Source organism: Megalops cyprinoides, chromosome 7, assembly GCF_013368585.1.
Source record: "Megalops cyprinoides isolate fMegCyp1 chromosome 7, fMegCyp1.pri, whole genome shotgun sequence".
In the NCBI taxonomy this organism is placed as follows: domain Eukaryota; kingdom Metazoa; phylum Chordata; class Actinopteri; order Elopiformes; family Megalopidae; genus Megalops; species Megalops cyprinoides.
This window is the reverse complement of record NC_050589.1, coordinates 17,227,830-17,244,322: the sequence shown is the minus strand read 5'-3', so window position 1 is coordinate 17,244,322 and position 16,493 is coordinate 17,227,830. Positions and strand designations below refer to the sequence as shown.

The 16,493-nt window shown below is 49.2% G+C and overlaps 1 protein-coding gene across 1 annotated transcript; it reads right to left on the bottom strand.

Moving 5' to 3' along the window:
* Positions 1 to 11,294: 11,294 nt before the first annotated feature.
* On the bottom strand, positions 11,295 to 14,376 carry snai1b (snail family zinc finger 1b). The gene is made up of 3 exons (XM_036533659.1): positions 14,094 to 14,376; positions 12,717 to 13,238; positions 11,295 to 12,226 (listed from the first exon to the last, which is right to left on the bottom strand). Exons 1-3 carry the CDS (start codon positions 14,167 to 14,169, stop codon positions 12,048 to 12,050), a joined length of 777 nt encoding a protein of 258 aa, XP_036389552.1. The 5' UTR covers positions 14,170 to 14,376; the 3' UTR covers positions 11,295 to 12,047.
* Positions 14,377 to 16,493: the final 2,117 nt, after the last annotated feature.

Here is a 16,493-nt window from a genome sequence, read left to right as displayed (position 1 = left end):
ACTTTTGTACTTATCTACTGTGTGCGTTTTTGTGGACTTTTTCTTTAAAAATAGCATAATCGTTGGTGGCTGCGTTTCTACACCAACAGAGCTCACACAAACAAACACAAAGACATAGCATTCCCTCTTGTCCTTTTCAACATGAGGCGTGAAAACGAAGACATTTATAACATTGAATGTTTATCTGAGAATTGCTATGACCATCTGAGTCGTTTGTTCAGTAAAGTGAGAGATAAAAAGAGCCTACTACTGAGTAACTTATCTTCATAATATGTATTTTTAATGTTGCGTTTTATGTTTACATCAGCCTTGCTGACTAATTAATTTTAAATTGAAATTATTTCTTTTAAAATGTTGATTAGGGCAGTATTTTAATAAGGTAAATACAAAGGTACAAAAAGGAGGTGCAAGTGTTTGAAATGTTAGTTTTCTAAAAGTCTGAATATCATTTCTTTAACCATGTGACCCTTTTTAGCTGTGTCCATGCCACTGCTATTTAACTGGAATGACCTCACCAACACCTGATGTCCCAGGAGTTTTGTGGTGGCCAAAGTTTGTTCTATTGAGCTAAAAGGGCCAATTGTACCCAGTGATCCTGTTTTTAGACTGAAAAGCAGTTTGGAGGCTATGAGCACATGTTAAATATCTCAAAAGCATCTGTCAACAACATGTGATTATGGCCGTCTCTTGCTGAAAGACATTAATTTGGCACATCGCGCTAACTAACACTTTCTAAAACTGGTCTGACATTTTGACTAGCGCATTCCGTACACTGTAAGGATCCCTCATGAAGAATCCCAACAAAGATTCTAGTCAGATTTAAAAGGTTTATCTGTGAGTTAAAAAAATATCAAAATTAATTTCAGTGATGACTGGAAATCAGTGAAATGTGTCAAAGTGCACGTATGATTCTTATTAAAACTGTTGGCCGTGGCAGTAAAAGCAATTGCGTACCACGGAGGTCGAATTTCACTGACTTTCCCAATATGCTTTTGGTGGAATGCCACAGATGGGGATCAAATGAAGCATACGGACCTGTAATTGACACTTCTGCCAGTGGCACTGTGTGATTCACCTGCTGAGAGGGTGGCTCTTCAGAAGGTGACAGGCACGGTAAGTGGCTGTTTGCAGGCGTCTAATACTCTATGCACCAGTGTGACTTCACAGGCCCGGTCAGGGTGAGGTACCATGCCATTTCCTTCCCGTAGCGCAGGAGCGGAATGAGTTTTGTTTTTGGACAGGAAGGGGTTATCTGACAGGAAGAGGAAGTAAAACACCACCGCACCTCCCCACACCCCCCCGACCACCACCACCAGCCCCCCCCCCACTTCAACTCAACATCCTGTGGCATTGATTCATTGAGCCAGGCGAGGAATACCCGCCTTCACCACTCTCACACCCCCCCCCCCCCCAACACACACACACACACACACACACACACGCTGTGCACCGACCATGGGGGCCAACTGCCTGCTTGTATTTTGATAATCTTCATCCTCCCTGACCTGTTGCCCCCCTCCTGGCGCCAGTGGTCTCTACCTCCCCCCTGCCCCCTTGCCCCTGCGCACCCCCTACCCCCCCAGCCCCCTGCTCAGATAATTGAGACCAGCTGTTGCAAGGTGCCTTCCCTCCGCCACAGCTCCCACCCCCTCCTGCTGCACTTGCTTATGGCACTTTGCTTTTACTGCCCCCCCCCCCCCCTTTTTGCCGCTGCCCTCCCAGGCAGCGGCGTCCCTACTCTGGCCCTGGCTGTGCTGTCAGTCACCGTCTCTTCCACCGGGTCACACAAAATCTTAGTTCCATTTGTTGGAGGGGTGGGAATAAATCTGAATCATCACTTTGGTGACCGTGCCATCTTCAACACCCAATCCCCCTTCATGACTCTAGCTTCTTGGTGTGCCCTTTGAATTTATCAACGCTTTGTGAGTGAACTTGTGTCAGTGGCCACACTGAGCACCCCTGTAGAGCAGGGCAGCACACAGGCCATCTGTGGAGCAGGGGATCAGATTTAAAAAAGGACATAGCTTAGCAATGGCTGATCTGGCAGGAAAGGGCACTTTTGACTTTAGGACCAAAAGGGCAGAGGCTTGAGCCCCCCTAAAGCCCCCCACCCCCCACCCCTCAAGCTATGCATGTGTCTGTTTCAAAGGGCTGGTTTCTGAAAAACCATCTGTACTTTACTTTGCCAGTGCCATTGTATATCTTTCTGGAGCCTGAAAATATCATGATGTGTACCATAGTGTGTAATTTTATGTTCTGGACAAAAAAGCAAAGCTTTGAAATTTGAGCATAAAGAAAAGTTTAACCAAGTAAAATCAAAAAGCCTCTTGAGGCTTGGTATGTCCAACCAAACATTTTCCCTGGGTTGAACTTTCCTACAGAACCACCCCAGGTGTCTTTTGAAGGAGAGAGAGGCCATCTGTATTTCTCAGGCCCTGACACAAATGGGCCAGTGGTGACAATAAGCTGTCTGAGTCGACACACTTAGGAAGGAATGCGGTGTGAGGAATGAAGTGGAGGGAGGGGGCTGGGGGGGGCAGAGAGGGGGCGAGAGAGAGAGAGGATCTGGGATGAGTCGTGACAGGGCCGCGTGCAGGGCCCAGCTGGGCCCGGGGAGGGCCTCGTCCGTCTGGGCTCTCGCTGGGAGGCGAGCCTCTCCGGCTCCAGACCCCCACAGCAGGACTGTGCGGGTGAGTCTGCGGTATAGGCCCGTGCTTTGATCGCTGGCCACCCCCCATGCCGGGAGGTTAATGAGGGCTTGTGGGTGATCTGCAGGAACAGCGCGGGGTGGGGGTGGGGGGGTTACCGAGGGAGGTGCTGCTGCAGCGCCTCGGGCTGCACAGGCTCGCAGGGAATCAAAAGCAGACGGTGGAAGGGAGGAAGAGGCCCACGGAGAAGGTGCGCGCCGGGGGCATCCGAGAACTTAAGCAGCATCGGGGAGAGGGTTTGTTTTTGGAGGAGGGAGGCTTTTCTGGGATATTTCTGAAAATGTGGGTCAGGTTAACGCTGGGCTTTCCTGCTCCTCCGCGGCTTCCTCTCTCTCCCTCTCTCCTCCTCTCTCTGTCTCTCTCCTTCCTTTCCACATGCCTCGGCTGTAACGTGTTGCACTGTGACCAGGCTTTGAGCCAACATCCTCCCCCCGCCGGAGTCCCTCCTGAGTCCCGCACCCCCTCCTCCTCCTCCACCAAACCCCGACACCCTGACTCACCTTTGACACCCTCTGAGCAGTCACAGCTGAGCCTCCGCTGGACCCGATCGCTCAATCAAGAGCAAAGTTCAATTGATCACGGTGACGCCGCGGGCAGAGGCTGAGGGGAGCACACGGCATCCAGGCACTGAGAGGAGTTTAAGAGATCTGGGGGGGGGGATAAAGGCTGCCATTTTACAGCCGATCTGCCCCTGCTCTGTGGAGTCTGCGTTGCGCGCCGCGGTGCTCCAGACCGCCTCGGCGTGCCGATCGCTGCAGAGATTACCAGTATTTTGACTGCTGTCATGGCAAAAAGCTGTGGGCTTGGCCTGCATCAGGCAGGCCAGGCCTTGGCTGACAGACGCTCCCACGATTGCCTCTCCAGACCCGGAGTGGGAACGGAGGGGGAAGAGGGGTGTGCTGGAGCAAAAGGGGGGGCGGTCAATCACAGCTTTATTGCTGTTCCAGTCACCTCTCCTCTCCCCCTGCCCCCCCTCCACCCCCTGCTACCCTCATAATACCCAGCCCCCCACTTTGATCTCAGGTGTCATTGCCTGGGTAATCAGCCCAATGCTGCTCATTTAGCATCCCAGTGAAAGCCGGGGCTTTTAATAGAGCTCTCATTATGGCTATGGCGAGAAAGGCTTTTATCACAGCACTGTTAAAAAAACCTAAATCTCCGCCGTGGAGAAGAAGCAAGGTGACCAAAGCCCGAGAGGCACCGATAAGTACGCTTCCGAGCCCTCTTCTTCCTGATTGCCTCAGAACGTCAGCGTGGATTATTTAGATCGATCTGACTAAAATGAATAAAAATGATTGTCCTTGTGGAGTCGTAGTGCCTCGATAAAACTTGAGCATCACATTTTCCTCTTTTAAGGGATTTGGAGATGGTGGACTTACCGTCTTCCCAAGCCATTGAAATTACACAATAAGGATGAGAAGCTAGCATTAAACCACCGAGTGGTTTCCCCTCTGTCTCTGCTGAAATGCCTTCCGTATGTTTGCCCCTCCACGGCCCGTTTAATCTTCTCATCGTGACGCTTTCACAGAATTGTGTTAAACACCTCCAACCGGAGCATGTGAAATCCTTTTGCAATCACATCCCATTTGGCTGGCTCAGTTGTTAACTGACGTTTACAACTTCCTGTGTTCATTATGTGAAAGACAGAAAGCGGGGGGGGGGTGTGGGGAAGGAGCAGGGCGGCAGAGGAGGAAAACATCAGATTGAAGAGTGAAGAGGCGCCTCTTACTTGGCTTCCCTTATTACCTCTGCTCCAACTTCGGGAAATTACCAAAATTCGTAGGTAATTGGAATAGGAATAGGGGTATTTGCTGTGTGCTATTACCATGCACTGTGTCCGTGTGTGTGCATGTATGTTCATGTGTAGCTGAGAGGGATTAGTGCAGTGTAGTTGTTTATGTGTGGTATAAATGTGTTGTGCAGGGCTGCATTCCCAACCAAACACTGGCCCTTTGTGCCAGGTCAGTCAGTCTGTGCTTCTGACCAGAAGTGTAACGCAGAGCGTGTCCCCATGCCAAGTATGTGCATGACTGACACGCCTGACACACTTTTCCAGGATTTCCATGCAGATGCCATCTCCGCTGATGTAGATTACCCATAAATCTTTACATTATTGTTTACGTTTCAGGCACCATCCTGTCAGGTGGCAAGATTTCCTGGTGAGCAAAGTTGCAATGGTGATGGCGGCAAATGTAGGTTCGTTTAAGTGTGAGAGCAGTTGACATATAGATTATATTTATGGTGAGCAAAACAGAACTTCCAGCTGGGAAAATTTTGTTCTTGAAATTTAATACAGTGAAATTAAAAGCACATTAACGAAGTACAGAAGTGTTTTTATGCCTGTAATGACGTGGTGAACTAGCTGCGAGTTGAGCCGCAGTATTTTTGTTACCTAGCAACATATTTCCAATATTTATATTTACATGCTTGTGCGCTAGGATATTGGCTGTCTTTCAAGTATGTATGTATTTGTTTGTAAATCCCTGAATATAGTCCATGTATTCAGGATGAATTCCACAGCTCTGTCACTGAAGAGGGCTTTTATACCCATTACCCCTGGGCTATTGCTCACTCCATCCTTTACACTATATGTTTGTGATAGTGTGGATATGTTGTGTGCACTAATTTCTTCTGTGTAGTTGTATATGTGTATGTGTGTGTGTCTGTGCATGTGTACATATGCATGTGTGTGCGTGTGTATATGTGTGTGTGTATGTGTGTGTTTGTGAGTGTGTGTGTGCTGCTGGTGGCAGCATGCTGCAGCGGGACGGATGTGGGAACATCTGGAAAGGCTTTGTGCAGAACAGTGGGGGTCGGTTGCTCCTCGGCTCGGCTGGCCCGGTCGTGTGGGAATTCTCTCAGTGCTCTCCTCAGGGGGCTGTTTGCTTTTGGGCTGGATAAAAAAACAAGCGGCAGAGTAATGACTTCAGCGTGTGTGTGTGTATGTGTGTGTGTGTGTGTGTGTGTGTGTGTGTGCGTGTGTGCGTGCGTGTGTGCGTGTGTGTGTGTGTGTGTGTGTGTGTGTGTGTGTGCATGTGTGTGTGCGTGTGTGTGTGTGTGTGTGTGTGTGTGTGTGTGTGTGAGGGGAGGAGAGGTTGCATTAGCGTGGTAGGCGCTCTTATGTCCCCTTAGTCATTTTCTCCCATCATTCTCTTTGTTGGAATCCTTCCCTGGCATGAATGCTGCTCCTCTCCTTGCATCGCCAGTGGCTTTGTGGCCACTGGAGCTGGAAACGTGAGCACAAAGGTATGATGAATCAAAGAGGAGCGGGAGAGCACTGAGGGATGATAATCAGAGAGGGTGGAAATAGACTGAAAGAATGACAGAGGCAGGCAGAGCTGGTCTCTGAGCGTACACACTTGCGGCGAATGCGTGTAGCAGAGGATTCGAGCGTTCTCGGCCATATCTGAGGGCAGAAAATATCGCATGAGCCCGTGCTGGGCTTGGTTCACAGATGTGGCCCTTTGATGGGGTTCCTCAGATGGTTTTCTGAATGTATTTTAGGAGCCTGGAGTGTGCTCATTAAACTGCTGGGTAACCCGTGAGCTGGAGATGGGGTGTGCCCCTTCACCCTGTCACTGTGAGACAGCCTGCGGTGAGGTGCAGGGAGGAGGGGGTGGGGTGGGGGGTCCAGGGCTGGGGGTCCTTTTCTTTAATCTGCCTGTTGTTTTGGCTTCCCGGGCAGACGGCCACCCCAGTGCGGACTCCGCTCAGGTGGAGGAGTTAGAGTTTCAGTGTGACAGCTGCAGGCATGCTGCTGGGGACTTCAGCCAAGCTGGCAGGTCCACCCGATCACTCAGCCGGTTCCGGCCCATCACCCTCCCTTCCCCCTGCAGCCCCCCACCACCCCACTGCGTGTGTGTGTGTGTGTGTGTGACAGAGAGAGAGAGGGAGAGAGAGATTGGGGGGGGGGGGGGGGGGGGGGGGTAGAGTGTCAGATACAGAGAATGAGTGTCTGTGAGTGTGTGGTGTGCGGATGTGAGTGTGTATGCATTAGGGTGGTTAAATGTATTAAATGTGCAACCCTTTTTTGCCCATTTGAGTGTGTGTGTGTGTGTGTGTTTGACAGAGAGAGAGAGAGAGAGAGAGAGAAAGTGTTCATGACTGTGTGGTGTGTGTATATCTGATTGTGTATGCATTGCAGTAATTAAAGGTGAATGTTTGTTACTGAATGTGAATGTGATTGAATGTTTGTTTTGCACGTGCGCGTGTGTGTGAGTGTGTGCGCATGTGCCTGCACGTGTGTAAGTGCTGCTGCTCCCCTCCAGCCCTCCTATGTAACTGAAGTCTCTGTAGCGAGCAGGGACAGGTGTCTCTCCACCTGACCACACCCCGAGGCCAGAAGGCACCTCCTGTCTCTAACACCTGTCTCCCTCCGTCTGTGCAGGGACCTGCTTGTCCCTGAGCAGTCGCTCTGACTTGCAGTGGTCCCAGATTGACCCTCTTCCTGACAGGCTATCTCAAGGACCCACGCAAGCCATAATAACTCAACTCAATAATACTACAACACAAGACATATGCTTATTTTCTAAGCAGACACCGTTCTCTGGGATAACTTATGTTTTAATGCATCTTCAGCATCCTGCTCAAGAGTACAACAGTAGTATCCCACCTGGGAGAAGCTTCATTGGAGTTACAAAATTTAATAATTGTTCTCACATGTAATCATTGAAAGTTATGGTTGTGTATCTCTGAATATACACAGTTATACCCTGGCAGTGGAAAAGAACACAGAGGAAAAAGGCAAAGTGCATGTAAGCAGAGGACTAAGAGGCAACACTATCCTTGCGCCACATGTGGAGATGCTGTAAACCCTGCCGATGGGGAGATAAGCATGGTGTGGATTTCAGGCAGGTGCGTTTGTGCGCCCACAGGGTCCCGGGGGGGAAGGAGAGCTCGGGGGGGGGGGGGGGGGGGCGGTGATTGGGGAGGGGTGGAGGGAAGTCAATCTGTGCTCTCCTTGCACATGCTGGGCAGCCTCCCAATTCCAGGGCACACACACCGCCCCTCTCTCCCTGTCCCTCAGAGTGGAATGCGCCAGAACAATAGAGCCCTAAACGCTCCTCCTTAAAGTCCTCCGGGCTCCTACAAGTCCTGACAGGAGAACAAAAGTGCACCTTGCACCTCTCAACCCGCCTGACACCTCCTCAGGGCAAATACCTCCGGCGCATTCTGTAAGTGTATGACCACAGGTGATCTTTTTTGTTGTTTTGTTTTTTCTTGCCATTTGGAAAAAAGAAAACACCCGTTCCATGTAGAGTGAAGAAAAATAACAACAGACTCCCCCTCTCTCTCTCTCGCCCTCCCTCTCATCCTCTTGAGCTGAGCTCTCTCTCCCTCCCTACCTTTCTCTTTATCCAGAATCTCCCTCACTCTCTCTCTCCCTCCTCTTCTCCCCCCACGCCTCACTCCCTCTCTCCCTCCGTTCTCAGTGTGGCACTCTGGTCTGCTCAGTCTCAGCGCCTGTTAGTGTTTAATAGTTTGACATTCGGCCTGCGGAGCGCCAGTGCTATCCTGGTCCAGTTTACTCCAGTTTGCCCTCCATACACACAAGGTTAGGTGATGATGTCACAGCTTGGCACAGCTCATATATCCTGTCTGAGGAAGGCCAAGAGAGAAAGCCAAGAATGCATGACAAGATGACAAGAACACATAAAAAGGAGAAAACGCTATGTATTCACTGACGCTCCTTCTATTAAAAGCAACCCCCCCTTATCCCGGATCACTGCCTCCCCGTCAAAACTCCCTTGGTTGCATAAGCGAGAGAGAGGGCCCAGGCTGGAAGAGAGCAGTGCAGGGCCTCTCCGGCTGGTGATAAGGGCCCTGCCTAATGTGGGAAGGGCCTGTGAGAGCGCGGGGGCAGGATGCAGTCTGAACCCCTCGTGGGGGCCACTTCCTGTCTCTGGATAAGCTGGCTTCATTTGTCCAGAGAGCCAGAGCGAGTAAATGGCCGTCCGTGTACGTGGTGCCTGAGAGAGAGAGCGTGGGAGGGATCTTCCTGACACAGTTTTTCCTTTTGGCCGGGGCTGAACAACACATGTCACTGATCAGATGCAACATCCGCTGAAAACAAAACAAACGCTCTGACCTTGTGCATGTCATCGTTCCTCGACGCGCCTCGTAATTTGCTCTCGGCCCCTCCAGAGCCCTCCAGGCACCATCCGTGCTCATTATGTCTGTGGGAACGTTGTTTTGTGGCAATGTTGAGGCTCTCTGTCTGGCCCACGCGTCGGTGATCTTTTCTGTGAGGACGTGAGGACAAAGGCAGAAAGGAGAGGGACGTAGTGGGGGACTGCAGTGAGCTGGACATGAGGCTGAGGATACAGACAGGAGACTTTGGTAGGAGTGAGGATACTCCACTGTGGACCCCTCCATGAACAGCGCCGGCTGTGAGAGCTGCCCCCGGGCCCTTTATCAGCGGTCCAGGATGAGCTGTGTTTATACGTGGCTGACAGCCCTCTTCCTGTATCCCGGGCCTGGGCTCCAGGGCTTGGCTGGAGCGAAGGCTGCTCCTGCAGCTGAGAAGGAGGGAAAAAAAAAAAAAGAAGACATGTAGCCCCACTCCAAAGTAGGTCAATATAAACTGCCAGTTTCCTGCCTGGGACTTGAACTGTCTCAAAGAGATTCATTAGGGACCCCAGATCCTCACGTGACACGAAAGAAAAGCTGCCCGTTGCAAACGCAAACCCTTAACATACCACGTATAAGCACTCACAGAGGAGAACAGGGACATACATGGAGAATGAGGCGGAATGTCGAACAGGCCTATTGTGACACAAGCGGCAGGTTCCCTGATAAATCACAGAGCACATATTGCTCTCGAAACGTGCAATCGGCGAGTCAGCGGAAAGTTCTCTTATTTCAGTCCTAAGCATTTTTGCCCCAAAAGGAATGAGAGAATGCGTATTGCTTTCAGTGATAATGAAACGTAAGCTCTCCAGCTTGGCCACGGTTTACATATTTAAGGTTAGGCACCGTTGGAGGGCTTTGTGGCTTTGGAACTAGTCCTTTAAAATTTTGTCTTTTTGCAAGAGTCCCACTTGTGTGGGGCCTGACTAATGTGACATTCCTGAGCCATTAGTGACAGACACACAATACAGCATCGGTGGCCCACAGAGATCACAGCCTCACAGGGACCACGCGCGTTCAGTGGGACAAACAAGACCAAAGAAAAGCAACCATTCCTGACTGTGCAGTCATCAATTATGGCCATCGCACGCCACGACTAACCATGTTTTCCCCAGTGAACATTTCTAAAAAAGGGCATGAAACAGAAAAAAGGTATCATTTTCGAGCTGGGGGAAACTGCTCTCTGAAATGACTTACATCACCCCCATCAGCCACCCTCCCACACACCCCTTCTCTGCCACGACCGAATCTGACACCAGGGGGATCAAGTAAAGTTCAGCCTCCGACTCAACAACCTCTGACTCACTGTCTGGGCTAGCCTTTTAACACATCAGTCCAAGGACCTGAGCCCAGGTCTCCCCTAAGAGCGCTTCAGGATTGGCGTCAGGAAAACTGCAATTTAGATTACATGCTAAACGATGCGGCCTCGGCCTGCTCTTTTGAGGTGCCCGAGGGTGGGGGTGGGGGGAAACGCATCGTTGCCGAGCAAGACTGCTTGGCGCCAGGCAACCCTGTCAGGAGTCCAATTCAACCGCGCAGCAGCGGTAGGGTTGCAAAGCAGGGCGAAATTTCACGCACTTCATCTATCTGGTGCTGAGCTGTTGTGAGAGCATGGACGTCCCTCTGGGTGCACAGGCCCGTGAGGTGCTCCTGGGAGGGGTTTCCTGTCGAAGGGCAGCGACGGAGCCTCCTCTAGCAGGCCACCTGCCTTACACCCGCCCCCACCCGTGCACTAGCCGCGATCCAGCCGCAGTGTTTGCACAGACTGAGTCAGTGCTGAGCAACTGCTGCTGAAACCTGACAGGTGTGCGCAGGTGTCCTGCCCATCACTCAACGCGCTTACCCTGCCCCCCCCCCCCCCCCATCCCCAACCTTCAACCTTCTCCCATCACCCCACCGAAACAGTAAGAACAGAAGCTACAACAAATTTACAAACATAAATTATTTTATTGAACACTAACCTACCAGCCATACAAAAGTGTGGAGATAAAAACAGAAACCAAAACTAGTGTTTGTCAAAGAGATTGCACAGCATTTTCAAAATGCTTCCCCTATATAAATTATAGTAGTATAAAGATACAAGGCATATACATATACCACTGGGACCTGTAGCCAAGCGTTAGGGCTTGGCTTGCATAGTATAGAGGGCATACACTCAAGAGGAACAAATATGGCATATTGTAAGACAAGCAACAACAGCAATTTACATATGGAAAAAATAATAATCTGAGCATAGAAAAAGACATCTTTGGTTTGGGAATTCGCACTTTAACAAGCGTACTGAAATATTTCAAAGTATGGCTTCCTTTCTATCAAAGACAAAGCATCTCTTCTGTTTTGTATGATTGTAAAAAAATCTATCTGAAAAACACTTTTTACAGTCTGCTATAGTGCATTGTACAAATTTGGCTGAAGCAGCCGAGAATAAAGCAACCCTGAAGTCATTGCAGACACCTCACAAGGCTGAACGAGGCCTCCCCGCTTTCCACTTCACATGGTCAGTTTTTTGGAAAAAGGCAGTAGTCTTCCACGACCAGTGGCAGACAGCCATATTCTGCAAGTCCCGCAGCCTCCACGCCACCGTGCCCCGTCTTGTTTGCCGCTGGGGGAGGGGGGGGGGTCACCTGTTGGCGCTGCGGTAAAGGTCAGGACTAACGCACCTGTCAGCACCCAGCCCCAGCAGTGCAGCACCAGGGCAGCTGTCTCAATACATTCCTGGATGTGTGTGGAGCGTGGTGAGAGACAACCCCCCCACGCACAAACACACTTGCCAGCAGCTGCAACAGAGCCACAGTCCCGGGCCAGCCGGCACCGCGGGGCATCCTGGGAATAAATGACACGTCCATCTGCCCTCCCTCCCCGCCCGTCTCAAAAAACACACCCCACAAAACGCATCTGAATGGTTATTGCTGTCGCGACTGTGTCACGTATATCCAGTTCATATGCACGAGGGATAATATTTGCTTTTCTTTGCTTGTGATTACAGAGTGCATGGAGCACTTGAATACTTATCCACTTCAAAGAAGATATCGGCTTTCACGAGCCACATACTGTACACCCACTCCGCTCTCTCCATGGATGTCCCTGGCGAGGTCTCCAGTGGCGGAGGGCAGACTGTGGCATTTTGGAAGGTGGATGGAGGGGGGTTGTTGAGGGGGTCTGGACCGAAGCTGTAATGGGGAGGTCACAGTCTCTGGGCGTGCCACCGCTCTAGGTGGAGGAGCAGCCGGTGAGGTTGTGCTTGTGAAGCAGCGACATGCGGCTGAAGGTGCGAGAGCAGGTGCCACACTGGTACTTCTTCACCTCGGAGTGGGTCTGCAGGTGGGCCCGCAGGTTGGAGCGGTCGGCGAAGGCGCGGCTGCAGTGGGGGCAGGAGAATGGTCGCTCGCCTGAAGGGGAGAAAAAGGCCAGTGGTCGGGGGTCAACGGCCAGGGTGGCATCATCAGACTTCTGTGTTACAGTTGTTATCAGCTGCACCATGAGCCCTAACCATTGATCACGTTCTGTCCCTACACAGGAATCACAAGCACTTCAAATACAACAAAAAAGCTCCCAGGTTGATGGCAGTGTGATTATTTAGTAGGTAATGATACGTAATTAACAGACACCCATTGGTCCTTGTATCCCCTCTAACAATGTTATCCACACACAGTCTAACACATGTGAGAGATAAGATTATCCCACCGGGCTATTTACACAAAAGGGCCATCAATGAACAACAAATCACAAACTTCACCCCCTGATCTTGTCCACCAGTACTCTAAGTGCTACGCTAATCAAACAATTTAGCGGACAATTCTGTCGATGACACCAATAAAAACAGCAGAGAGCGAGGACACTGATGTTTGCACAAGCTGAGGTGCGGAGATCTGAACTGACCTGTGTGTGTGCGGATATGGCCACGCAGCAGCCAGGGCCGGGAGAAAGCCTTGCCACATGTGGTGCAGACGCAGGGCAGCGTGTGGGAGCGGATGTGCATCTTCAGGGCCCCGAGGCTGTTGTACTCCTTGGGGCAGTGCTTGCAGCGGAAGGCGGGACGGGCCCCTGGCGCGACCCTCTCGTCTTCCCGGGAGCAGGACAGCTGGTGGCGGGACAGGGCAGCAGGGCTGCTGTAGCTCTTGCTGCAGTGAGAGCACTGGAAGCAGTCGGCCGGCTCCGGGCTGGGAGGGTCCGACGTGCGGCCTTCGTCTTCCTCACTGCTGCTGTTGCTGCTGGACTGTGAGCTGAGGTCCAGGGGTCCTGAGGGGGAAGGGGTGATTGGGGACACTGGGGTGTACAGTGCAGGCAGGAGGCCCACGTTCCACACCAGTCCAGAGGGATAGCAGGACTCAGAGGAGCCGTTTTCCCCCGTCGGCAGCTCTGCCAAAGGGTACCTCTCTGGCACCATTGCTGAGAAAGGGTCTATAAACAAAGAGAGCAGAGAGTGGGGAAGTTAGGACTCTTTCCATATTTCGTTAGCTACTGCCATGGTCACGATTCAGTTCTGTTCTTACGGACGAACGACGAACACGTAGGACCCATTACTGAAAGTGAAAAATTTCCCGAGACCCCACTCCGACTGACTTAAGTGGCAACAGTAAAAAGTCTTCCGCTTATCCGCTGCATTTTTTTTTCCGCTGCATTTTTAGCGGCGCACCTTGTTGCAAACATTGTGACGTGCCTGACGCGGCGTTAAATCTCAGGAATTACTCCAACTAAGGCTTATTAAGGGCTATTTCCTCCACTTGTTGACACGGGGTCGCCAAAGCACTCGAAACGATGTTCAACTGTTAAACTCGTTACATTCATATGAAGATTGTGTTACCGAAGGTCTCCAGTTTTAAGGTTAGACATTTACTGTGGTGAAAATATAACGTTACCAAGTTCAGAATATAATACACTTGTGTAACAGCGTTGCATAAACCGTTAGCTATGCACTCACAGCTCTGCCAAATATGTCTATTCCACTCCCCACGGTATCACTGCTAGACCAAAGAATAGTGATAGTGTTATATTTTGTGGAAGTCGTATCGTTAACAGCTAAACATCACATAAACACTCCAAGCGCAGCGAACACAACACTATCATATTGGTCAACCCTCTGATAGAAATAATTAACTGCAGCAAAAAAGTCGAAGCATTAAACTGTACTTTCTCTTACATAAGCATACAAACGCTACTTCTGCAGCCTTTGACAAGCGCTGCACCCGCTGAAAACAGGTGGCATGAACCGTTGCGTTTAAAAAACCATACACGTCGGGCATTTTTGTTACTCACCAGCTTGACTCTCCAGTTCGCTGTAATTTGGCTTTTTGCTGGTGAAATACTTCTTGACGAGGAAAGATCGTGGCATTTTGTTCTTTGTATTAAATTTGCAACTGGTGAAGAACTTCAGCGGATTTGCAGGTGGTGTCCCGAATAAAGCTCACTGAGAACATAAAGTAAAAAAATACCCTTTACAAATATATGGATTGGACCAAAGTTCCTTCGGAATGTACAGAGCAGGTATTTCCTAACTCGACAGAGAGACCACACAATCTGCAGCGATAGTGCAACTCGTTTGTAGTCTCTCTCTAATATAGTCACACTGGATGAGCCAGGGGGTTGGGGTGTGCAGACGTATCTCCGCCTCCCTACACGGGCTAATCCATCCCTATTCTAGCATGGCTAACGTGTCAGAGTCCTGAAAAACAGGTGCCCCGAGGCGCGAAGTGGAAGCTGTACACATCTGAAGTCTGCGGCACTCGCATTGATCACGATACATCAGTCTATACAATGGGAATGTCATTGTTTCATACTGGAAAGCGCATTCCTGTCGGGGATTAGGCAAATCACTCCAATTTCACCATTCATTTCTCCACCCGCCATCCGTGGTCTCAATATAAAACACGATTGCCCATTAGTAAAGTGACAATTTAGTGACTTTTAGCATTATTTTTCCTTCCAACACATTTAAAAAGCCCCTACTCATTTTAAATGTAAAGTAAAATATGAAAAGACACATCAACTACAACACGCATTTCCACAATCAGTCAGCAGCTTCCTTGAATAGTTTACACGCAGCACGTTATTGTGCGTAGCCCACGTTTAACTATGTACAATATGCTATTGAATATAACTTTCTGAAACGTGTAAGGTAGAAAAACCACGCAATTATTTTTCATTGGTTACACTTAGTTGGCATTGCCAATTTCCCTTTTTGAATTTAGGTTCTAGCGTCCCCTGTCGAAGCAAATCACATTTAAACATTAAACGTTTAAAATGAGGTAGGCCTACTTATGTCTTAAATACACTGCGAGTGTAGCTTAATATATTTTGAACATTTAGATAATTTATTCAAATGGTTTCATATCCCCATCCACATCTTAAATACGGTCATATTTAAAAAGGGATGTAGATCAATACGGTTAATGTCACTCTTCCTTAGTTAAGACTCTTCTTTAGTTAAACGTGTAGCAAGTAAAGTCATTATCAGAATGCTATCATGGTGAGTGACAATAGTTCTGAGTCATCCATCCCCTCTAATTACTGACGTCCACCTGCCATTATATAATTTTAATTTGAGGTACTACATTTATTGTGTACACAAGAGGTTTAAATATGGAAGTTTGTATTTTGCAATTGTTTGGGGAGAAAACCACAGCAGACCGTCAGTGATGGATTTAACGCAGTGTGTTTTGGTGAGTGACAGGGGGTGTCAGTGGAGAAGGAATTCAACAGCGGACCAAATGACAAGATAAAAGCAACCACCGAATTTGGGGAATATGAGCATTTCATAACAACGTTACCCAATTTTTGTTACAGTTGATTTTTTTTTAATTATTTGAATTGCTGCGGAAACCATGACATCAACGCTTATTTCGAGGTTCATTCAAACACTGTGAAAGGATTTTAAATTGTCCAGAAGTATACTGTATATATTGGGTCCAGCAGGGGGCAGCCTCTATAAGTGATTGTTTAGACCACAACCAGTATAGTACTTAATTATGATTGGCTACGATTTGCTTAAACAAAATTATTACCATTTAGACAAACATTCTTACACAAAACACTGGCAAACGCTACCTTGTCGTCTAGTTTGCCCTCAAATTAAGCATTCTGCCCCACTAAGTGATTCAACAAGAAACATTTTTTATTTCTTTACTTGTTTGACACCTGGACATATGGCTTTGACCATTCTGAAATTGTAAACGTTGTAAACCATTCTCTTCTATGACGAGAGACTGGGAACAAGTACAAGACTTTCCAAACAAGTAGGCTTACAACTCCATTCTCAGGTCCGAGCATAACTGTGCGGTGGGGTTTTGCTCTGTTTTAATGCAAATAACAATGACCTTCTCTCAGGTGAGGACTTACGACAGCTGTTGTGATAAAAGTGAACTTTTCAACAGGTACAACACTCGTTCTCCATTCACCCCTTCGTTCCGCCTATTTTAATCCATCCTCGCCGTGAAGCTAAGAAAGAGATTATCTGTCCATCTAATGCTTTATTTCATGCTCTGAATTTATCAGAGTTCAGTTGTCAAACATTGTCAATTCAATCGACGTAACTATTGGCCCATAGCACCTGGCGGTTACTGATGACCTTTAACCCACCATACATGCAAACTGCAGCAATTCCTCTGGTTGCGACCAGGGGGCAGCAACGCATTGCACAACAATTACCTCACGTGATCA

What these genes read in the sequence shown, in the direction of transcription:
- snai1b (XM_036533659.1), bottom strand. Translation starts at nt 14,169, where the DNA reads ATGCCACGATCTTTCCTCGTCAAGAAGTATTTCACCAGCAAAAAGCCA. An exon ending in CGAACTGGAGAGTCAAGCTG is followed by an intron (nt 13,239 to 14,093) that starts GTGAGTAACAAA and finishes CTTTGTTTATAG; the next exon opens with ACCCTTTCTCAGCAATGGTG. An exon ending in CCATATCCGCACACACACAG is followed by an intron (nt 12,227 to 12,716) that starts GTCAGTTCAGAT and finishes TCTCCCCTTCAG; the next exon opens with GCGAGCGACCATTCTCCTGC.